Source organism: Ovis aries, chromosome 16 (assembly GCF_016772045.2).
Source record: "Ovis aries strain OAR_USU_Benz2616 breed Rambouillet chromosome 16, ARS-UI_Ramb_v3.0, whole genome shotgun sequence".
Classification (NCBI taxonomy): Eukaryota; Metazoa; Chordata; class Mammalia; order Artiodactyla; family Bovidae; genus Ovis; species Ovis aries.
Window position 1 is genome coordinate 41,372,848 of NC_056069.1, and position 25,306 is coordinate 41,398,153.

The window sequence follows — 25,306 nt, forward strand, 5'->3', positions numbered from 1 at the left end:
TCAGACTTGACTTACATCACCAGTCACATCCACACCTGGGATATTTAATCCAGATATTTAACCATCTTTCTCCCTTGTAGTCTACAAATCTAATGAGTTGGTAGAAATTGTAGGATTCGTTATTTTATTGGTTCTGGTTTTTAAGAAGAAAATAGAGCCTGAATTTAAGTTTCTTCCAAAATTCTGCAATGATGCAGTTATTGTTTTAATATCATTGTAAAGGTAATAGAGCATGACGTAGCAAGTTTAAGGAATATCTAAAGGTTGTATGTCTTTTTTCATCATTCTTAACATTATAAAATATTAAATATAAAGAAGATAAATTTGACAGAAGTTTTGTAGACAGAGAAAATCCTATAATTTGACCTAGAAGAGTCCAACAATGTTGAACATTAAATTTGGGCTAATGGAAGGGTTGTGTTTTGTGTGCCAAAAGAAGGAAAAAAATGTTTTATCAGTTACTTTACTGTGTTATCCAAAGTTGAAACAGATACACTCAACAGAGTAAAAAACACATTTAATAATATAAGTGACAGAAGCTACCTACATTTTCTTGAGATTATTTTTCCCCTCATGGCCTTTCAAGGTCAGAAAATTAAACATTCTGCATCTGTCCTATGGTGGTTCCTCTAGAAATTTCACATTTTTAATTTAAAGTTAATTACTTCCCCGGTGGCTCAGACGGTGAAGCGTCTGCCTACACTGCAGGAGACCCAGGTTCAATTCCTGGGTCAGGAAGATCTCCTAGAGAAGGGAATGGCACCCCACTCCAGTATTCTTGCCCCCCACCCACCACAAAAAAAAGGGGGGCTCAAAGAAATATTACTGGAGAAGGCAATGGCACCCCACTCCAGTACTCTTGCCTGGAGAATCCCATGGACGGAGGAGCCTGGTAGGCTACAGTCCATGGGCTCGCAGAGTCGGACACGACTAAGTGATTTTACTTCACTTCAAAGGTGATCATTACCTTTATCTGTTTAGGAAGGTACCTTTACATTACCTTCCTAAACAGAACAAGGACTTAAAATGCTTTAACTTTGATGAGTTGTGCTGATTTTGTGCTTTTGTTGTTTTTAGATTTTCTAAACCGTGTGATAGTTGTTGGACAAAATTGTCTTATATAGCCAGCAATTATTTAAATTTGCCTTCAAATTTACCTTTTTTTTTTTCAACTTGACGTTCGTTCATCCTGAGATCATTTTCTTTCTTCCTAAAGTATATCTTTGAGAATGTCCTTTAATATGGGTTTACTAAGAACAGATTTTCTTGTTTTGTTTTTTTAATCTCAAAGTATCTTCATTTCTCCCTTCTTATTCTTGAGAAGTCATCACTTAGTCTCTAGGGAATTTTCTTCCTCAGACTAGTTGTGCTTTTCACTCCTTGGTGTTTACAGTTTCACTCAGATGGATTTTGGTGAGAATTCCTTATTTAATCTTACTTTGGAGTAGTTGGGACTCCTGGATATGAGGATTGTTATATCAGACATTCTATTTAGATGTCCTCTCTCCCATTCTTTTTCTTCATTTGTAGCTCCAGTGAGTTGCAAGTTAACATTTTTTATTCTTTCCTCCTGGTCTTTTAACCTCTTTAATATCTTTCATCTCTTTGTGTGCCTTCTGGGTAAGTTTTATAGCTTTTTTTTTTGCCAGCTATGTCTAATTAGTTATGTGATGCCTTTCTAAGATTCTAATTTTTATGTACTGTATTTCATTTCTGGAAATTGTTTCCATTCATCTAATTGTTTTTGATTGACCTCTTGGTCTTGGTTTTGACTATCTCTTTAGTGTGCTTATTTTCTGTTTTGTATCCAGTAATTCTAATAATTGTAGTTTTCTGTTTTTAAATACGTTTACAAGCTCTTGCTCATAGTATCTTATTTCCTTATGGGTTTCATTTTTGATTGAGATCTCTTTCTTGCAGGATTGTAGCATTAGAGAGAAATCTGGATTCTGTGGCACCTGGAAGCATTGTCAGCACAGAGATAACTTGGTTTGGTGTTTTCCCTGGTCAGATAATGTGAATTCCAGAGCCCAAGCTAGGAGAGTGCTCACTTGTTAAGAATTATCAAAGAAGAGCCTTCTCTCCTTTACCTAGAGCCAAGGCTCAGACAAGAAAGTTTCCATATACTTCTGCCTTAAAGGGGGAAGTGGGCTTTTTCCTAATTCACTTTCTGTTAGTTTCTTGTGGGGGTTTCACAGTTCTGAGCCTTTACTTCCCAATGCCTTTGATGTCTCTGTTAACACAGAAATTGGTATGTATAGCAGTTAACCAGGAGGAGATTTGGAGCCCTAGGTTTAGGCAACAGACCTCTGGCCACTCGTGCACTCTTCATTTTAACGGACAACAAATACTGTTTCTCTGTCATAAGATGGAAGCATTTTGCTTAAAGAGGTTATAAGTAAAGAGCATAAAAATGAATGATGAATACCATCACAGACCTTAAGTTAATGTTCTGTTTTATAATAAAATGGTGATTCTCAAACTTTCAGGTTCTGGGACCTTTCTAAGGTATTTATAAAATTGTTTTTATTATTGACTATGCCAAAGCCTTTGACTGTGTGAATCACAATAAACTGTGGAAAATTCTGAAAGAGATGGGAATACCAGACCACCTGACCTGCCTCTTGAGAAATCTGTATGCAGGTCAGGAAGCAACAGTTAGAACTGGACATGCAACAACAGACTGGTTCCGAATAGGAAAAGGAGTACGTCAAGGCTGTATATTGTCACCCTGCTTATTTAACTTCTATGCAGAGTACATCATGAGAAACGCTGGACTGGAAGAAACACAAGCTGGAATCAAGATTGCTGGGAGAAATATCAATAACCTCAGATATGCAGATGACACCACCCTTATGGCAGAAAGTGAAGAGGAACTAAAAGCCTCTTGATGAAAGTGAAAGAGGAGAGTGAAAAAGTTGGCTTAAAGTTCAACATTCAGAAAACGAAGATCATGGCATCTGGTCCCATCACTTCATGGGAAATAGATGGCGAAACAGTGGAAACAGTGTCAGACTTTATTTTTGGGGGCTCCAAAATCACTGCAGATGGTGACTGCAGCCATGAAATTAAAAGACGCTTACTCCTTGGAAGAAAAGTTATGACCAACCTAGATAGCATATTCAAAAGCAGAGACATTACTTTGCCGACTAAGGTCCATCTAGTCAAGGCTATGGTTTTTCCTGTGGTCATGTATGGATGTGAGAGTTGGACTGTGAAGAAGGCTGAGTGCCGAAGAATTGATGCTTGTGAAGTGTGGTGTTGGAGAGGACTCTTGAGAGTCCCTTGGACTGCAAGGAGATCCAACCAGTCCATTCTGAAGGAGATCAGCCCTGGGATTTCTTTGGAAGGAATGATGCTAAAGCTGAAACTCCAGTACTTTGGCCACCTCATGCGAAGAGTTGACTCACTGGAAAAGACTTTGATGCTGGGAGGGATTGGGGGCAGGAGAAGAAGGGGATGACAGAGGATGAGATGGCTGGATGGCATCACTGATTCGATGGACGTGAGTCTTGAGTGAACTCCGGGACTTGGTGATGGACAGGGAGGCCTGGTGTGCTGCGATTCATGAGGTCGCAAAGAGTCGGACACGACTGAGAGACTGAACTGAACTGAACTGAAAGCCACTACATGCTAACCAAGAATATCTTTATGAAAAGTATTCCAACCACGAAAAAAGTAGTGAGATGAGAAGCATTGTTTTTCATTTTTGCAAATCTTTTTAATATCTCCTTGGATATAGAGATAAGATGGTTGGATTCCCATGTCTGCTTTTGCATTTAGTCTGTTGCAATAAGTTGTTTGGATTAAAATATATGAAGGCAATTTGTAATTGAAAAAAGAGAACCAACCTTGTGGACCCTGTGTAATAATCTTAGAGACCCTTAGCTGTCCTTGGGTCATGTTTTGAGAACTGAGATGTAGGAAGGTTTCCCCTGTTACTAGATGCCATTTTTGTGGACAAGCCATTTGTACACATAACTTGTTGTGGTTTCAGTAGTGTAATATAAAGCCAGGTCATATTAATGGAATTTGAAAGATGGGCCCAGAGTCGGGTATAGATTCAGGTTGAGGCCAAAAATGTAGGTGTAGAGTTGTATTGGAATAACTATAAGGGAATATTTAAATTTAGGGCTGATTTGTTAGTCATTAAAGTTGCCTGTCTTAGAATTCTGTTCTAATATCTTATGCTTCCCTTTTCCCAGAATAATGCATTAGCCAGTTAAAAATAGATAGAAGGACTTAATGATAACAAGTCCCTTATTTTCCTTCTCCCTGCCTCCTAATTCCACTTCCTAGGGACCCTCACCTTTAATACATCTTGGTTTTATTTCTAACTTCCATATCACTAAATAGTATGCTGCATTTTTATATCTTTCTTTATCAACTATACATTAATTTGACTTCTTACAATCGTGGTGAGGAGTTCATATATACTTTCTCATGCAACTCATGTTTCTCCTCCGAAATCCAGTAATATGGCTGTCTCTCTTCAACAGTACTGTCAGTTCTGTTGTCGTTCCATCACAAGTTGATAGTATCTTGGTACTATTAAGAATCTTTTAATTCTTCTGCTTCACTCTCCCTCTTTCTCCACTCCATCCCTCTACTCAGCAGTAGTTTTCCTTGTGATAGCATTTACATTGTGTTCTGTAATAGTTTATCTTCAGTGATTTAGGTTTATTCTAAAACTTGAAAGCAAAACCATTTCATTTTTATGACTGTAAATAGTATATACTATGGTGCCAAGTACTGATCTATGATTAGAATTCCTAGTGTAGATCGCTTCTCGGCCTTTTGGCTAAGATCAAGTGTAGTATCTGTTCTTATCAGTTTAATATCTGATACGTCCTCTATCCGAGGACAAAAAAAAAAAAAAAGAATTCCTAGTGTATTCCATTTTATAACCCTGTATCACCTAATAATCTTTCTAGGCTCAAGTTCAAATGGGTTTTCTTTTTTTTACACTCTACTAGTTGCTCACCTGTTATCATGATTTTTCTTGACCAGTTTCATATTTCCTGAAGTCTTTCATTAACCTGTTTTTCACCCAAGTCTTCTTGGTGCCTTGATTATATCATGAGATTTCCCCAGGCTCCTGATCTGCTGTCTATTGTCCAGTCATCTGTTTTCCTGAACATCTTTCTCCTGGAGGCTTCTGTCCTTCCTTTGATTGCGGTCTCATCTGGGCCTTTGTATTACTGCTGACCTGGGCTTTTATCACTCTGCCCGTTTGAATCCACTGTTTGTGGAATTCCATGGTATTTTTCTTGTTTTATTTTTTGGTGAAGTACATTTTCATGTAGCTTCCTAAGAAAAGGCATATAGGAGGTAAACTTCAGACCTTAAATGTCAGAATCTATATTCTGTGTTAATAGTTTAGCTGGGTGCAGAATTCCACATTGATAACCATTTTCCCTTGAATTTTCAAGACATTACCATATTGTCTTCCAGCCACTAGTGTTAAAAATAAGTCTGATTTTCATTTAGTTGTGTGTAGGTAACCTGTTTTGTTTGTGTCTGGAGAGTTAAAGGATTTTTTTTTCTCTTTGTCTTGAGGTGTTATGAAAAGCTAAATGTCAGCGTTGTCCTTTCTTTCTGTTCTGCACTCTGTAGACCTCTGAATTTGAAAACACATTCCTCCCTTCAAGAGTGGGAAAATTTTATTTCTTAATTTCTTCCATCTGCTTTTTTTCTTTTCTCTAGAATTCCTTCTTGTTAGAGTTTAAGACCTGCTATATTTATCCTTTCTCTTTAATCATTTTCTTTATCTTGTTAATGTCCTTCCCTTTTATCTTCTAACAAGTGTAAAGTTCTTATTTTATAGATACAAATTGGAGATTTTGAAAATTCTTACCTGTTGCTTTGAGTTATCCATTTCCCATGGAATCATTCTTGTTTCTTTTTCAGTTTGTAGTAATATCTAGTCATTTTGGCTGGCTGTTTATTTTGATAAGGCTTCTAACTGTCTTCACTTTCAGCTTTGTTGGTTTTCAGTTGCTAAGACGTGTCTGATTCTTTGTGACCCCATGGACTGCAGCACACCAGGCCTTCACTATCTCCAGGAGTTTACTCAGACTCATGTCCATTGAGTTGATGATGCCATCCAACCATCTCTTCCTCTGTCACCCCCTTTTCCTTCTGCCCTCAACCTTATCCAGCATCAGGGTCTTTTCCAGTGAGTCGGCTCTTCGCATCAGGTGGCCAAAGTATTAGAGCTTCAGCAGCATCAGTCCTTCCAATGAATATTCAGAGGTGATTTCCTTTAGGATTGACTGGTTCAAGTAACTTTTGCTGTTCAAGTAACTCTCGTTGTCTTCTCCAGCACCACAATTTGAAAGCATAATTTTTTGTCACTTAGCCTTCTTTACGGTCCAACTCTCACATTTGTACATGACTACTGGAAAGATCATAGCTTTGACTATATGGACCTTTGTCAGCAAAGTGATGCCTTTGCTTTTTAATATGCTGTCTAGGTTTGTCATAGCTTTCCTTCCAAGGGCAAGCATCTTAATTTCATTGCTACAGTCACAATCCAGAATGATTTTGGAGCCCAAGAAAATAAAATCTGCCATTGTTTCCACTTTTTCTCCATCTATTTGCTATGAAGTGTTAGGACCAGATACCATGATCTTAGTTTTCTGAATGATGAGTTTTAAGCCAGCTTTTCACTCTCCTTTTTCACCTTCATCAATCAAGAGTCTATTTAGTTACTCTTTGCTTTCTGCCATTAGGGCAGTATGGGCTGCGTTTCTGATGTAGTTGCTGTTTCTCCCAGCACTCTTCTTGATTCCAGCTTCTACTTCATTGAGCCCAGCATTTTGCATGGTGTACTCTGCATAGAAGTTAAATAAGCAGGGTAACAGTATACAAACTTGATGTACTCCTTTCCCAATTTTGAACCAGTCCATGTTCCATGTCTGGTTCTAACTGTTGCTTCCCAGTCTGCAGACAGGTTTCTTGGGAGACAGGTAATGTGGTCTGGTATTCCCAACTCTTTAAGAATTTACCACAGTTCATTGTGATCCACACAGTCAAAGGCTTTAGCATAGTCAATGAAGCAGAAGTAGATACTTTTCTGAAATTCTCTTGCTTTCCCTATGATTCAGCGAATGTTGGCAATTTGATCTTTGGTTTCTCTGCCTTTTCTCAATCCAGCTTATACATCTGCAAGTTCTTGGTTCACATGCTATTGAAGTCTAGCTTGAAGAATTTTGAGCATTACCTTGCATGTGAAATGAGTGCAGTTGTGTGGTAGGTAGTTTGAACATCTTTAGCTTCAGTTCTTAAGCTGAAGGTAAACAGTTCAGGAATCTGAAACATTTTTTTACTCTTTAATATCAATAATATCCTAAATGCGCCCCCCCCAAGAGAAATACCATTCCTATTTTATGTCTGATTATTTCTTAAGCTTTCTTACCCATGTTGATTTCCTGTGTTTGTTTCATAATTTGCTTTTTTTAGTTTGTTGCACTTTAAAACTGACTGAAACTGATTTGATTTATTCACAAAGGATATTATCATCTAAATAAAAGCTTCTGCTCTCCTAGTTGTTTAGTAAATGAAAATCTCATTTTACAGATTATTTCTGTGGCACAGGATGTGGGTTTTTATTTTATGTCCTGGTTTATTTAAGATTGGTAGGGGGGAGCACATGACTTGTGGGATTTTAGTTCCCAAGCAGGGACTGAACTGGGGCCATTGGCAGTGAGAGTTCAGAGTCCTAACCACTGGACTGCCAGGGAGTTCCCTATTTAAGAAACAACTTAAGGACAGTTGTGCATGTGTGCTCAGTTGTGTCTGACTTTTTGCGACCTCATGGACTGTAGCCCACCAGGCTCCTCTGTCCTTGGGATTTGCCAGGCAAGAATATTGGAGTCGTTTGCCATTTTCTTCTCCATAAAGATGGTTAAGTCTTAAATTTTATATAGAGGTATAACTTACCTTTTATTCTAACACTCGAGACTAGGCAAAAACCTTGATTTGAACTGTTTCAACTTAAGACTAATTTTACATAAACTAATTTGAACTTGACCTGAATTCTTAAAAATTAATTGTTTAGACTTAGCTGCTTGATATTTAATTGCATTAGTATAGTCCAGTGTGGTCATCTGTGTCATGTAAAAGACCGTTTTTCTAAAGGTATTTGAAATTGAAAGAGAATTTCCCAGATGGATCTAAGATAACACATCAGAGAATCCTTATTCTTAACTGCTGTCAGCTGCCCTAGCCCTTGACTCCCTGGGAACTGAGAGTGGATCATCATCCTTCATGATGCTTTGTTGGAGGCTGTGGTTCCAGTCCAGATGATGGTTAGGGACCTGGTTGTAGAGAGCAAGTTAGATTAGTTAAGGATGTAAATATATGGTAATTGCTAAATGCACTGGCATCTTTTTTATATGGCTGCTGGGAAGGGTGACTATAAAATTTATTGTTCACATTGAGACATAGTTGAGTGAGAATACTATTAATAAATATGTGGGGCAATAGGCATAAACCAGAGCACAAGGTCATCCATCCCCAAGCTGTGTGGACTTCTAAAGATCAGAGGCAGTATGCATCAAATTGCCTGCCTAGCATACTTGATATTTCTATTCTACTCCAACTTTTGCTTTTTGTCCTATAGGACACATTTTGGGGAGCATAAAATGTGAATAGATGCTCGATGAAGAGCAGTGGGATGAATGGAAACAGTATAGGATTTCAAGACTCTCTGGATTTTTATGTATCCGTATAGCCTGTATGTGCGAAATCTTACCAGTAAATGTTAATCACAAGTTCCACAGAACTGGTGCATTTATATTTTAAACATGATTCTCTTTCTCGGTTCTAGGAATTTTGAAGAACTATACGTAACTGGAATTTTTCTTAACAATGTGGAATTATCCATAGAAAATGTCAATGCCCATCTAATTTCCCACTATTGCAGTTTAAACTTCCTTTTTCCTGTCTTATAATTGGCATATATGTAGAAAATGTTAGCTAATTTTTAGTGTCAAAATGTGGAAAACCTCATCCAAATAGAAATTATAAGAGTTTCTTTGGACTCTGTTCTAAGTTTTTGTTTTTTTTTCTTTTTCATATTGGGCTGAAATCTGCCACCCTTCCATCCATTGGTTCTAGTTCTGTTCTCTGGAGCAGCATGGAGTAAGTCTCTTCTATTAGAAGGCAGCTATCATATCTTCCAAGGTCACCTTTTCTAGACTGAATGTCCCCAGGTCCTCTACTTTTTATGTAAAATAATACCCATACTTATAAACTTCATACTGATTCCTTTTGAATACATTCTAGTTGTCAGTGTCTTCCATAATACAGTTAAAATATGATGGCCCCAGATTTTAATTCTATGCCATATTTTTTTGGTATTGTGCATACCAGTGAAGAATATCCTGTACTGTAACCCATGAATCAGGCACACTAGTTTATTAGTGCAGCTTCAGCTATGTCAGGTATTTTTTTTCCTTAGCAGTACTTAACTTTTGAGTCGTGTTAAAATGTATGGTCAACTAAAACCTGTCAGGTAAATAACTGTTGGGGCTATCCTTTTTTTAAGAAGGCATTTCTGCCTTGGTAATAGAGCTTTAGCAGGTGTGATTGTGAATGTATTACTTAACAGAGAACCTAAAACAACAAAAACGTTTTTATATGCTAGCATCTGTGGGCCTTGTTTTATGTGACATAGGCTCTCAAATTAAAAATTAAAGTAAATGTTACTTTAAGAACTTTACCTGAAGATTCATTTGATTCAGAGTTTCGGAAAATGGTTTTGTCTCTTTGAGGTCTAAATGGTTATGATTGCAAAACATCTGACTTAGGTCTCCTTTTGCAGCATGCGCTACATTTTTAAGAGAGAAAGAAATGTGTATAATGATTGCTGCCTGTAACCTGGAAAATGTATCTAAAAAATAGATACTGCATTGTAAAATCTGTACTCTAGAGGATTTCTCAACCTCAGCACTGTTGGCATTCTTTGGATAATTCTTTGTTGTGGATAGCTGCCCTTTATAGGATATATAACAGCATCACTGACCTCTACCCACTAAATATGAGTAGCACACATTACCACCTTCTCCTCTGCAGTTTGATCATCAAAAATATCTCCAGACATGACCAGGTATCTATAGGAGAGCATAGTCTCCCCTAGTTGAGAACCACTGCCTTAGAGCAGCAGAAGTATTTCTTAAGTCATGTCGGTAACAATTTCTACCTTAAATGTTTTCCTTAATTGGAGCTAGAATACAATATTTTAAAACTATAGAACATAATAAAGAACTTTACATACAGCAAATACTTTTTTAAGCTCCTAATTTGATCAGTTTTTCTTCCTAATACTGCTTCTTATCTCAGTTTGTCCTCCCTGCTTTGTGATAATGATCTTTTGATCTGAAACAATAAGGGTGACTGTCTTAATTTATTCAGATTAAGGGATGAAAATTATGCAACAGTAACAAATAGGGTATTTGGTTAGGTGGTTTATTAAGTTCATACTTGTTCTTTTGTAGTCCATGATTAAATTACTGGGAAATGTGCTTTTAAGTTGATTGAATTCCTAAATTTTAAAAATTAAATTGTATTTTGTTTATTCTTCTACTCCACAATATAGCCAGCAGCCAGCTTCGGGTGTAGCCTACTCTCATCCAACCACCGTTGCTAGCTACACTGTCCATCAGGCTCCAGTAGCTGCTCACACAGTTACTGCTGCCTATGCACCAGCAGCCGCCACAGTTGCAGTTGCCAGGCCTGCTCCAGTAGCTGTTGCAGCTGCTGCAACAGCTGCTGCTTATGGAGGTTACCCCACTGCACACACAGCAACTGACTATGGTTATACACAGAGGCAACAAGAAGCACCTCCACCACCACCCCCAGCTACTACACAGAACTACCAGGTAAGAAAGCTTCTGCTTTCATTAGCCTTAACATACAGGTTCGCTTTTCACACTTGAGTCTTGCAAAATATACCTCTAATGATAGAGAAAAGTGAGTGTGTGTTCCTAGGTAATCCAGGGGCATACTCCAGAGGTTAAGCTTCCTTGCAGTGAGTTTTATATTATTAATCCCCCAGTCCATTTCACTTCACTCTCTATATATGTTTGCTTTAATTAAAAAAAAAATTACTGGCTAAATATTTTAATTTAACAAGGGTTTTGAGAAGAATTAAGACATATAAGGTCTTCTGCCCCTTGTTGGTACTGTGGCATTATTTATCCACTTGGGACACCCCTATGTCTGTTTTGAGAACCATGAGCTTCAGCTGTGTGGGACAAACAGATTACATAGTGTTAGGACTTCCCTGTCAGTCCAGTGGTTACCTGGCACTTCCACTGCAGGGAGCTTGGGTTTAGCCTCTGGTGTGGGAACCCACATGCTGGAATGCCAGTAAACAAAGCAAACTACATGATGTCCTCCTGAAACACTGTGGAAATTCTATTGCCTATGTGTACTTCTTCCCCTCGAGATACTGTTTCTTTATAACAGAAATTGATCCTGCCCTTAAGTCATCTAATTGCTTCTTGTTAGGTTTATGGGAACATAAAGCTCTTAATTCTCTTCATAAAAATATGGTCTCTTTATGTCTCTTATGGCACTAAATTACAACTTGCTTAATTAATAAATTTGGTGCTAATTCTTTTAACCCATTTTTTGTTTGTTTACTTTGAAGATCTAGTTTTTAAACTTTGGGGCTTCTGATTTTTTAATATTCTTTCTAAAATAAAGGGATTTATTTTGTTATCCAAGAAATTGACATATGGATCAGCATTATTAGCATTTGCTATTAATATTTAGCAGGTTTCTAAACTCAGATTTACTTTGACGTGTGATTGTTTTCCTTACGTCCATAGACAGAATATAATAAATTTTATTATTTTTAATAGGGTGTATGAAGCCCATCATTTTCTGGGTCCTGCCTACTTCTTCAGTCTTTCTACCTGTGTGCCTCCCAAGCCCTCCTCACTATATACAGTGCTAGAATTCAACCAGCTCATCTTGATCTTCATTGCTTTTGAGATTTGTAATTAATAGTCTTTTCTCTTAGAACCTCTGTTTACCTTCCCTCCACCTGGAAGCTCTTACTCATCATTATGTTAATAAATAGTGGTAAATAAGGATGAACAAAAAGAAAGCTGAAACAGTCACAAATCTTAGAACACCCAGGTGTTCTTTACTCTGGATGCCATCTTTAAGGCAGATCCACCATTCATGTTTTAAATAAAATTAATTTTTAGGTAATGTTTATTTTTAAATGTTTTGATGATTTTTTCTACTGTAAAAGTTAAGCATGCTGCTTAAAATGATTTGATCTTATTTAATGAAGTCCCAAATGAATCCCCTTTGTATTGAATTTGAGTCTTCAGTTTATATTCATACATATTTAGGTTTCTGTTTTCCTTTATTGAATTTTTTTTTTCCTTTATTGGATTTTTAATGTGGCAAAGATGAGGTTTTTTCCTCTGCCACTTCACTGATAGCAAGATTTTCTTTCATTCTCTTTCTTTAGGATTCGTACTCATATGTAAGATCCACAGCTCCTGCTGTAGCTTATGATAGTAAGCAGTACTACCAACAACCAACAGCAACTGCTGCTGCTGTAGCTGCCGCCGCCCAGCCTCAGCCTTCTGTTGCTGAGACCTACTATCAGACAGGTGAGTTTATTAACATACCACCCTTCCATTGTACACTGTTGAAACATATTATTCAAGGTGTTATTCAATGAAGATAGGCTTTTGAATCCATCTAAACTTGTTGTGTTATATTACCTTGAGAGGCAGGTTCTAGCCATGTCCTGTTTTCTGTATAAAAATGCCTTTGAGTCCCAAAGAGAGAAGGCTCTGAAGGCAGTTCATAATCATATCCTTCTCTCTTGGAAGTGTATTTAATGTCTGGTCTTCAGCTTACAGTTCTTTTCTGCTGAAATAAGTGGTATAAAAGAAGTTGTGGCAGTAACTTCTGGCTGCCTGCTTTTGGCCCAGAAATGCCCAGACATACCTTCCTTTGTAATAAGTGGAGGCCCTGATGGTGGTTCCCATTTTGTGGATCCATATTTTTAATTCATCTTTCTCTGATCTGTAATGACAGTTGGTTTTGTTATCAGCCACTGATAGTACAATATATATTAACGGTTTGAATGCAGAAACTGTTTTGTTTGCAAAGCCTACATATCTGTAGTCTTTAAAAGATGGATTTTTTTTTCATAGAAATTTAACTGAGCACCTTTAAGACCAAAGCTGTCTTGAGTTCTGAAAAGTTAGTTCACTTGCTCAGTGGTGTGCAACTCTTTATGACCCCATGGACTGCAGCATGCCAGGCTTCCCTGTCCATCACCAACTCCCAGAGCCTGCTCAAACTCATGTCCATCGAGTCAGTGATGCCATCCAACCATCTCATCCTTTGTCATCCCCTTCTCCTCCTGCCTTCAATCTTTCCCAGCATCAGGGTCTTTTCCAAGGAGTCATTTCTTCACATCAGGTGGCCAGAGTATTGAAGCTTCAGCATCAGTCCTTCCAATGAGTATTCAGGACTGATTTCCTTTAGTATTGACTGGTTTGATCTCCTTGCAGTCCAAGGGACTCTCAAGAGACTTCTCCAACACCACAGTTCAAAAGCATCAATTCTTCAGCACTCAGCTTTCTTTATAGTCCAACTCTCACATCCATACAAGACGACTGGAAAAACCATAGCTTTGACTAGATGGACCTTTGCCAGCAAAGTAATGACTCTGCTTTTTAATATGCTATGTTGGTCATAGCTTTTCATCCAAGGAGCGAGCATCTTCTAATTTCATGGGTGCAGTCACCATCTGCAGTGATTTTGGAGCCCAAGAAAATAAAGTCTGTTACTGTTTCCATTTGTTTCCCTATCTATTTGCCCTAAAATGATGCGACTGGATGCCGTGATCTTAGCTTTTTTAATGTTGAGTTTTAAGCCAGGTTTTTCACTCTCCTTTTTCACTTTCATCAAGAGACTCTTTTAGTTCTTCACTTTCTGCCATAAGGGTGGTGTCATCCTCATATCTGAGTTTATTTATTTTTCTCCCGGCAGTCTTGATTCCAGCTTCATGCAGCCCATCATTTCACATGACATACTCTGCATATAAGTTAAATAAACGGAATGACAGTATACAGCCTGAAAAGTAGGCGACTCGTTTATTTTTGAAGGACCATGAGAGTGCGGGTAGAGCCTTGAATTAGGAAAGAGTAGAATTGGTTTCTAGCCCTGGTGTTACCAGTATCATGGGCAAGTGATTTTTTACCTCATTTCATCTCTTCTCTTATTTGTGAATGGGGTAGTTGACTCAGCTCTTTCTAGGTTAGTTTTAGATCTAGGATTGATTTTATGAGTCCCTTAGAAAGTGGGTTAAAAGTACTTTGAATTATAATGATCCTGACTTTTCTTATAGTCTCCTTTCTAATGATTTGTGGGTACAATGAGCTTTAATAAACTTCTTGATTAATTACCAAGGTTTGATGGATTATGCTGAAGAGTACTGAATTAATCTTGAGTCAGATTACCATGGTATAGTTTAAAATGTGACATGACCATGTGACTTTTTAAAATGATTTAGCTCTTGGACATCAGAGTTTTCTTGTAAAATGTTGTACACATCTGTATGTTATGTGGATCAGAGTTCATACTATGTGTAGAAAAAGTTTTATAAACTGTTAAGTGCTGTTTATTTAAAGTACATTTACTTAACTGAGCATAAATGAGTTTGGTCCCTGATATATTTGGGCCTTTCTCAGAAAATTACATTTGTATGCTTTAGTGATCCTTAATGAGGGATTAATTATTAATTTAGCGATGGTAAATCTCATAAGATTCTTAAGGTATTCAAATAAGTGTGTGTGCGCTCAGTCATATCCGACTCTTTGTGACCCCATGGACTGTAGCCCACCCGCCAGGTTCTTCTGTCCATGGAATTTTCCAGGCAAGAATACTGGAGTGGGTTGCCATTGCCTACTGCAGGGGATCTTCCCTACCCAGGGATCAAACTTGAGTCTCCTGCGTTAGCAGGCAAATTCTTTAACACTGTACCCCAGGTATACACTGGTTGTAATGTGTTCAAAGACAGCAGAAAGTTCAGGCGAGACATTAATGATAGCCGTGTAAGAACAGCTGCACTCGAGCTATTGACATTTGAAGAATTAAGTAGCTCCTTGTGGGTTGTAATTAGCTTGAAGTTTACTATGGACAAATCAGTAAACTTCTTTTAAATGGTATTTGAACAAGTTCCATATAATCAAGCATTGAAAATTTTACTGTGACTTAAATTATACTTTGAGGCACACTCTGTTTTGTTCCCAGTATTAAGCATAACTCTCAAGTATACTGAGTAGCCTAAATACACACACACACACACATTCTTTCCTTAAAACTATTTGTTAATGACATGGTTTAAGTAGTACTGGTATTTCAATTAGTGGCAAATCTCGACCAAATGTCATTTTGGAAATATTTAGAAAGCATCTCGGGAAGAATAGTAATTTATATAGATGTTGTACTTTATGAAGTTGGTAATAAGAATTTTACTCCTTTTATCAAGGAGAAATTGCTAGCATAAAATTTCCAGTTAATGATGTTTATGTTTGTTTTTTCTAGGATATTGGTACAGTAACTATACTGGTTCACCTTTCTAATTTTCTTATGTCTCTTTCCCAATTTAGCCCCAAAAGCAGGTTATAGCCAAGGTGCAACTCAGTATACACAAGCCCAGCAAACTCGACAAGTGACAGCCATAAAACCAGCCACACCAAGTCCAGCTACCACTACTTTCTCCATTTATCCTGTATCCTCCACCGTACAGCCAGTAGCAGCTGCAGCTACTGTGGTGCCATCCTATACCCAGAGTGCTACTTATAGTACCACGGCAGTTACTTATTCTGGTAAGACTGATAAAGTGTGTTTAAATGAGTAAGCGAATTAAACTCACTAAGAAACTATCTCGGTTTTCTGTGGGATGATTTTACTCCCAGTAAAGCAAGAATTGAATTAATTGATAGGTGTTAATACAAATATTTGTACATAGTGTGGCAGATGAACCATACTCTTATGATGTATGGTTGTTTTTTTTTTAATGCCAGGAAATTTTAGCAGAATGTAAAAATGCCCTCTGGGCTTTTAAAACCTTGGGCCTAGCATTGCAGTCAGAGAAAATAACATCCAGTATTCTACAGGGTCATTTCCTGTCTGACTTTTCCAAATGAATTTGAAAGTTCAAGGTTAACTTCAGGAGGTACCACTGACATATTTACATTGTTTTTCCAGCTCACAAGGAGTTATATCTTCATATTTACTATCAGGAATAAGTAATTTGAAAATATTGGGGGCCTTTATAAACATCCATAGATGATGGTTATATAACACATCTTTTGGAAGAACAGAGTAGATTTATTTTCGTTAGTAATCACATATTTTTCCTGGCCAAGAATAATTACTAAAACCTTGCTGTGCCCACTGTACTTCCTAATTTTCCACTGAGGTACGTTGTAGTATTAGAGTGCTTAAAGTCACACATGGCTTTTTTGGAGACACTTAGTGATGTACTAATGTATAGTTTGTTGTTGGTTTTGCATTTTACTTATTCCTTAGTATGCTGTCTTGTTCATGGAGGATTTAAGGTGGCATAGGTAATTTCATTTTTCATATCTTGATGTTTTTTGGTAGTTGAGGTGTTAGAAGTAGCCGCTGAATTTTTAAACTTTTTTTATTTCTCAAAGATTATTTTTAATCTCTTACTCTATGTCGAACTCTGTGCATGATGTTAGGGATACAAATTAGTCAGGCATGATATGTTTGGGATCAAGAGTTCATTGTGGCTGAAATACAGGATACACAGGATAACAGGAAATTGAGGCTGGAAATGTCAGTGTGGAAAGCCTTGTATGGTCTGCTGTGTTGTCTTGTCTTTATCTTGTGGGCAGACAGGATGCCAAAGAGAGCTCAAGAAAGGGAGCAATGGGGACAGATTTGTAAGTTAATTAAGACAGCCGTGTGGAAATGAACTGACATAAGGAGATATTATTCTTTGATTTGTTACTCATGATTGAACAGATACAACTTTTCTGCCTTTCTCTGGTTAACTGGTTATAACTGTAAATGGAGTTATTTGAGTGAAATCTATTTAGACACTTAAGGAAAAAAACGCACATCAGCTTTAATAAATAAGGAATGTGATATTATCCTTTCCTATTCCTTGTTTTTCCCTTGCATCTATTCTTCCCTTTTTCTTTCTGCCTCTCTCAGCCTTTGTCTTTCTCAGTTGCTTAAATATACCTTACACAGCATGAAGATAATTAATTATTCATGTTTACTGCTTTCATATGTAAGTGATGTATCATTTTAAAACTCAAAGCTATTGACTTAAAAAGGAGGAAAAATTAAATTACTAGGCATCTATCCCTAGACACTAATTACCATTAACTTTTTAGTGCATGTCTTTCTATACTTTCTTCCATGGGATTATGCATATATAAACATAATGGTTTCTTTATAAAAAGTGAATTTTGTCTTATATGTACTACAGTGTAAACTGCTTTCCTTGTTGTGAATGCCCTAAGTATAGAGATACACCATTCCCTGGTTCATGTTTTTTCCCCAATTTTAGAAAATTTTCCTTTTGCAGAAAAGTGGAAAAAAAAAAAAGACAACACATGCCCATACAACATTTACGTAGATTCACCAAATATTATTTTGTTACGTTTGCTTAACTTTCCTCTGTTTAAACACATTTTCAAATGATTTAGCAATGTTTCCTTGTTTTCTAAGTTGTCGATGACTTGGTGCCTTGCCTAGAATTCTTCCACATGTATTTCCTAAAAATAGGAGCATTCTTTTATATAACAAAATGCAGATAAGAAATTGGACATGGATAGTATCTAATAAATTTTCTTCAGTTGTCCACAAATGTCTTTTATGGCTGGACTTTCTCCATAATTGATGTATTTGTACTTTGTCTTAAATTCAGGATCCAGTCAGGGATTATAGGTTGTATTTGGTTATTAGTTTCATTTTCCTTTGATGTAGAATAATCCCTGGGGCTTCCCTGGTGGCTTAACAGTAAAGAATCCACCTGCAATGCAAGAGACTCGGGTTCAGTCCTTGAGTTGGAAAGATTGCCTGGAGAAGTAAATGGCAACCCACTCCAGTATACATGTCTAGGAAATCCCATGGGCAGAGGAGCCGGGGGTTGCTGCAGTCCACAGGATCACAAGAATTGGACATGACTTAGCGACTAAACCACCACCACCACAGAATAACTTCTATCTTTATATTATCTCTCATGACCTTGATTTTTTAAAAAATATTTATATCATTTATTTACTGTTTGGTTGCATCAGGTCTTAGTTGTGGCATACCGGGCCTTCATTGTGGCAAGCAATATGCTTGCCACAGACTCCAGAGAGTACAGGCTCAGGCTCAGGCTCAGTACAAGCATGGGCTCCGGAGAGTACAGGCTCAGTAGTTGTGGTGTGCAGGCCCTGTGGCATGTGAGATCTTAGTTCCAGGAACAGGGATTGAACCATGTCCTCTGCATTGGAAGGTGTGTTCTTAACCATTGGACCACCAGGAAGATACCAGCCTTGATGTTTTTGAAGAATTCAGACAAGTTGTCTTGTAGACTATCCCACAATCTGGATTTATCTGATTTTCTTTATGTTTAGATTCTGGCAGTTTTTTAGTCTCGTAGACTATCCCACAATCTGGATTTATCTGATTTTCTTTATATTTAGATTCTGGCAGTTTTTTAGTCAGTAAAAGTACCTATGTCAGCATTTCATTTCAGCACATCAGGTGCATGTAATAAAGTGAAAGTCGCTCATTCGTGACCGACCCTTTGCAATCTCATGGACTATACAGTCCATGGAATTCTCCAGGCCAGAATACTGGAGTAGGTAGCCTTTCCCTTCTCCAGGGGATCTTCCCAACCCAAGGATGAACCCAGGTCTCCCACATTGCAGGCAGATTCTTTTAATAGCTGAGCCACAAGGGAAGCCCAGGAGTACTGGGGTGGGTACCCTGTCCCTTCTCCAGTGGAACTTCCCAACCCAGGAATCAAACCAGGGTCTCCTGCATTGCTGATGGATCCTTCACCAACTGAGCTATCAGAGAAGCCAGCCATGTAACAAATAATGTCAGTTTATTCCTTATTAATGGTGTCAAATATAATCACTAATTGAAGTAGTGACTACCAGATCTTTCCTTTTTAAAGATACCTTTTTCCATTTTGTAATGAACCAAGTTATCTATGGGCCTATTGGCCCAGCTATCTTTCTAAGGTGTTACATCCTTTGAAAATCAGTAACTGAATCAAATTCTCCACTGGTGAATGAAAAATCCTTTTACTAAAAATCCTTTTAATTCTCCATTGGTAAATGAAAAATCAGTGTGAAATGAGTTGGATTCTTAGGAATTCTTCCCTGAAGAAGAGTCCCATCACCCCTTCTTTTTTAGTGTTACTATAGGCTTCTTTTTTATTCAGTTTAGTGTAATCCATTGCTTTCATTTTTCTTTTTGAGGCACACAGTGTCCCAAATTTGGATAGTAAAGGATCCTTTTCAAACCAATTCTGAGTCTTTTGAATTTGACATCATTAGTCTTTGAGCATTTCTTTCTTTTCTGGCACAGTAAGATGTTGCTCTGACTGATTCACCATTGCATCCCTAATATCCAGCATAGCACCTGACATAGGGTAGGAGATAAAATCTCTGAGAAATTAAAAAAAATACTTTAAAAATTCAGTATCTAGGCTTCCCACACTCAAGCTCTATAACAAAACATCAAGAGGCAAGAACTGAAATGGCCCTTATCTCCTTATAACCTATGCAGAACAAGACAGAGTATTAAGGAATAAATAAAATGCAAAACAACAATAAACTTTGAGCCTTTCCTGCCATAGACTCACAATTAGCCATTTGGCAAAGGAACCTTGGTTTCTTGTATGGCAGTGGTATTTAGAAACCAAGATCTATGCTTAGAAAAACAGTTTTTAATGACTAATACTGTTACATTGTATACTGTTATATTTTATGCCTGTGCTACCTTTTAAAGTTTCTGTTGGGAATATTTAGTTTCATATTAAGGAAAAGCTTGAAACAGCACTGGGTAAAATAATCATTTCATGTACAGATTTGTCTGTTGGCCGATTGTTTTTCTCAGATAAATTCCTAGATTTGTAGCTTATATCAAAGAATATAGCTTATAAGAATAGCTTATATCAAAGAATACATTTTAAAGAATATATGATACACAATGTGAAATTGCCATCCAAAGAGATCATCATTAGGGCTTCTGAGTTCTGTGTCTGCAATTTTATATCTGCTACAGCTTAGGTCAGCTATTCTTTTTATCTCTTATTGACAATGAATTCTAGTGTTGGTACCTACTAAATGATGGCTTGTGATATAATGTATTTACTGCTGAAGTGGTAGTCTTTGTTTCTGATACTGTACCTTTAAAAATTGTATTCTAACTGTTCTAGTTATGCAACTTCTTATTTGATAAGTATTTATAATAAGGTGCTTTCTAGGTGAAATTGTTTTAGCTTTTCAGGATTGAGCTTTTACTTAATTTAGAGATATAGCATTGTATTTATTTTCCCTTAATGCTTTACGAGAAATGTATGTGTGTTTGCTAGTAGTTATAGGAAATTTAAAGGAGATCCCTTAGCAGAGTTCCAGAACCTTCAGCATACCTTTCAGTTTATGCTTTGATTTTTTTAAAAATGCTGAATAGTAAACTATAATTAAGCTTACCTTTTATTAGTTTTAGACTACATGTGTGCAAATGAAGGAGGTTATTTTGTAAATATTATGCTTAGTGATTTTTGTTGTTTAAATAACACAAAGGATCTTAGAAGCTGGTCAGTTCAGTCGCTCAGTTGTATCTGACTCTGCAACCCCATGAACCTCAGCCTGCCAGACCTCACCAGTCCATCACCAACTGCCAGAGTCTACCCAAACCCATGTCCATTGAATGGGTGGTGCCATCCAGCCATCTCATCCTCGGTCATCCCCTTCTCCTCCTGCCCTCAATCTTTCCCAGCATCAGGGTCTTTTCAAATGAGTCAGCTCTCTGCATCAGGTGGCCAAAGTATTGGAGTTTTCAGATTCAACATCAGTCCTTCCAATGAACACGTAGGACTGATCTCCTTTAGGATGGACTGGTTGGATCTCCTTGCGGTCCAAGGGACTCTCAAGAGTCTTCTGGAACACCACAGTTCAAAAGCATCAATTCTTCAGCACTCAGCCTTCTTCACAGTCTAACTCTCACATCCATACATGACCACTGGAAAAATCATAGCCTTGACTAGACAGACCTTTGTTGACAAAGTAATGTCTCTGCTTTCTAATATGCTGTCTAGGTTGGTTATAACTTTCCTTCCAAGGAGTAAGCATCTTTTAATTTCATGGCTGCAGTCACCATCTGCAGTGATTTTGGAGGCCAAAAAAATAAAGTCTGACATTGTTTCCACTGTTCCCCCATTTATTTGCCATGAAGTGATGGGACCAGATGCCATGATCTTTGTTTTCTGAATGTTGAGCTTTAAGCCAACTTTTTCACTCTGCTCTTTCACTTTCATCAAGAGGCTCTTTAATTCTTCTTCACTTTCTGCCCAAAGGTTGGTGTCATCTGCATATCTGAGGTTATTGAAATTTCTCCTGGCAATCTTGATTCCAGCTTGTGCTTCTTCTAGCCCAGCGTTTCTCATGATGTACTCTGCATAGAAGTTAAATAAGCAGGGTGACAATATACATCCTTGACATACTCCTTTTCTTATTTGGAACCAGTCTGTTGTTCCATGTCCAGTTCTAACTATTGCTTCCTGAACTGCATACAGGTTTCTCAAGAGGCAGGTCAGGTGGTCTGGTATTCCCATCTCCTTCAGAATTTTCCACAGTTTATTGTGATCCACACGGTCAAAGGCTTTGGCATAGTCAATAAAGCAGAAATAGATGTTTTTCTGGAACTCTCTTGCTTTTTCAATGATCCAGCAGATGTTAGCAATTTGATCTCTGGTTCCTCTGCCTTTTCTAAAACCACCTTTAACATCTGGAAGTTCATGGTTCACGTATTGCTGAAGCCTGGTTTGGAGAATTTTGTGCATTAATTTACTAGCATGTGAGATGAGTGCAATTGTGTAGTAGTTTGGACATTCTTTGGCATTGCCTTTGGGATTGGAATGAAAACTGACCTTTTCCAGCCCCGTGGCCACTGCTGAGTTTTCCAAATTTGTTGACATTGAGTGAAGCACTGTCACAGCATCATCTTTTAGGATTTGAAATAGCTCAGCTGGAATTCCATCACCTCCACTAGCTTTGTTCGTAGTGATGCTTCCTAAGGCCCACTTGACTTCACATTCCAGGATATCTGGCTCTAGGTGAGTGTGAGTGATCACACCACCGTGATTTTCTGAGTCGTGAAGATCTTTTTTGTACAATTCTTCTGTGTATATTTGCCACCTCTTCTTAATATCTTCTGCTTCTATTAGGTCCATGCCATTCTGTCCTTTATTGAGCCATCTTTGCATGAAATGTTCCCTTGGTATCTCTAATTTTCTTGAAGAGATCTCTAGTCTCTCCCATTCTATTGTTTTCCTCTGTTTCTTTGCACAGATCACTGAGGAAGGCTTTCTTATCTCTCCTTGCTAATCTTTGGAACTCTACATTCAGATAAGTATATCTTTTCTTTTCTCCTTTGCTTTTCGCTTCGCTTCTTTTCACAGCTGTCTGTAAGGCCTCAGACCGCATTTCTTTTTCTTGGGGATAGTCTTGATTCCTGTCTCCTGTACAATGTCATGAACCTCTATCCATAGTTCATCAGGCACTCTATCAGATCCAGTCCCTTAAATCTATTTCTCACTTCCACTGTGTAGTCATAAGGGGTTTGATTTAGGTCATACCCGAATGGTCTAGTGACATTAGTGAATGGTCTAGTTTTCCCCACTTTCTTCAATTTAAGTCTGAATTTTGGCAATAAGGAGTTCATGATCTGAGCCACAGCCTCAGTTTTCTCATCTGTAAACTACATATAGTAATACGTACTTTATATACCTACCTATAGTTGTGTTCTGAGATATCACTGTTCCTGGAACACTGCCTCTTGTAGTATGGATTCTCAGTTTTCAAAGAAACCTAGGGAATTCCCTGATGGTCCAGTGATTAGTACCTGACCGCTTCATTGCTTTAGGCCTAGGTTCAGTCCCCAGTCAGAACTAAGATTCTGCAAGCCATGCAGCATGGCCAGAAAAAAACCTAGAGCCTAGAACTTCTGATCATCCAGCATTGTAGGATGCTGCTGATCTTATCCTCCTTTTTATTTTCTCGATACATAATTCATGAAGCTGCATTTTAAGTAGTATGTTTACAGTTCTTGCACACAACTAGTCATTTGGAAATTTTTTATTAATACTTCAGAATCTTATGATTATGATTTCCCATGCATCTTAACCTTCACCTTTCCAATTCGTGTTTTCTTCCCTGTGTAAAATATATTAAAGTGAGTGGGTCATAAATCTTTACTCCTCAGTATAGCAGTTTGCATTTGAGAAATCAAAAAGTTCCGTTTTCCTTAAGTAGTTCTTCTAAGATGTCATAGCAACTAGGAATCTCTCTCTTGAGCCTTAACTTTTGACCTACTCATTTCCTCTTCAGGGGAAAGGATGACAATTAGGGAGTCCAACAGATTTCCAGGGATCTTAGTTTAAGAAACAGTAAGTTTTCCAGTTTTAACATAGTGTTATAAATAAAATCAGCAACTTTTTCACATGTAAAGCTTTTATAGATTTTTTAATCTATAAATCAGTGCACATAAACAGCTTATATATATTGTATATATGTAGCTAGCTTAATATGCTTATTCATCAAAGACTTTGAACAATGGAAGGATAAAATTGATACATTTAACCAGGAAATTCAGTGCTTTTTCACCTTTTGGAAGTTGAGAACCAATGTCTTTGGTTCTTTATTTCAAATCTTGTCTTTTGTTGTCCTGATACTCATCAGAACTCCAGCTCCATATTACAGACTTTTGCCAAGCTTTAGTCACCTTACCTCTCCAAACCAGTTTCTATCAGCTCCTTACTTTTATTGACTGTGCAACCCCTTCAGTCAGTCACTGGGATTCAAAATCTTGGTGTCATCTTTGTGTAATTTCCTCTTTCATATCTTTTATCCTCTAAACCACGAAGCACGTATAGTCTTAACTTTCATGACTTTTTTTCCTTTCTGTATTCTGGTTCAGACTTTTCCTCAAACCAGCACTTTCTTAATTGTATTCAGGAGAATTCTGCTTGGGGAAAATACTGTATAACAGTTCCATAACCACAGAAGTTTATCAGACATGCTATCACAGCCTTCCAGCAGTACTATAAGCCTTCTTGAAAGCAGTGACCAAATCTTATCCTAACACTTGACATGTATTGTGTAAATACTTGGTTGCTTGACTTACATTAAAAGAAGGATAAGTAACATTTTTCTTAGGTTTTGTGAGATACAATTTATTCGTAAATATGCACATGTAACCTGTCTTTTTAAGCAGAATTTATTGGGATTAAATTCCCTAATTCTCATCATTTTTCTTGGCCTTTTATAGGTATGTAACAGAATCTTTGTTTGATTTTATTTGTAAGGTACATCTTATTCAGGTTATGAAGCAGCAGTGTATTCAGCTGCATCCTCCTACTACCAACAGCAGCAGCAGCAACAGAAGCAGGCGGCAGCGGCGGCGGCAGCAGCTGCTGCAACAGCTGCCTGGACAGGGACCACCTTTACTAAAAAAGCACCATTCCAAAATAAACAACTGAAACCAAAACAGCCTCCCAAACCACCCCAGATTCACTATTGTGATGTCTGTAAGATCAGCTGTGCTGGACCACAGGTACGTATGTTGTATGCTTCACCATAAGTCTTGAGTGGTTGTCTTTGATAGTTAAGTATGATTGATTATTATAATTCTTATGCCTACAAAGAAAGTTTACATTTTTCTCTCCTGCTAGCTTTTAGTTAACACGTACATATTTCATCAAATGACCATTTTTTTTAAAGGTTTTTGTATTGACATACAAGAATTCTAAGAAAAATACAGTAAAAATAATTATGAATGTTATTAAAAGGTGAACAAATTGAGCTTTTCTTTAGGAAGGATACTTGGCTCTTTAAATAAAACTTTTAATTTAGCTTAAAAGTTTTATATTCAGATTAGTTGGGATTTTGGAATAAGATTGAATTTTTATTTCTTTTTTGGCATTTATGATTTACTTTTTAAGCCTTTTATGCAAAATTCTTGAACTTTGATTTTCTTAGTTCTTCAAGGT

At 37.4% G+C, this 25,306-nt stretch overlaps 1 protein-coding gene and 1 pseudogene across 3 annotated transcripts in view; both read left to right on the top strand.

Annotated features, from left to right (window-relative positions):
* Positions 1-25,306, top strand: part of ZFR (zinc finger RNA binding protein) — an 84,172-nt gene that overhangs the window by 15,584 nt on the left and 43,282 nt on the right. For 2 of the 3 annotated variants that reach the window (XM_027980136.2, XM_027980138.2), the window contains exons 3-7: positions 9,124-9,147; positions 10,604-10,886; positions 12,497-12,641; positions 15,660-15,878; positions 24,623-24,870. In XM_027980136.2, the coding sequence (XP_027835937.1) occupies positions 9,124-9,147; positions 10,604-10,886; positions 12,497-12,641; positions 15,660-15,878; positions 24,623-24,870 (919 nt within the window). The remainder of the gene's footprint in view (positions 1-9,123; positions 9,148-10,603; positions 10,887-12,496; positions 12,642-15,659; positions 15,879-24,622; positions 24,871-25,306) is intronic. The other variant, XM_027980137.2, reaches the window with a different exon arrangement.
* Positions 4,782-4,900, top strand: LOC114118775 (U2 spliceosomal RNA; annotated as a pseudogene).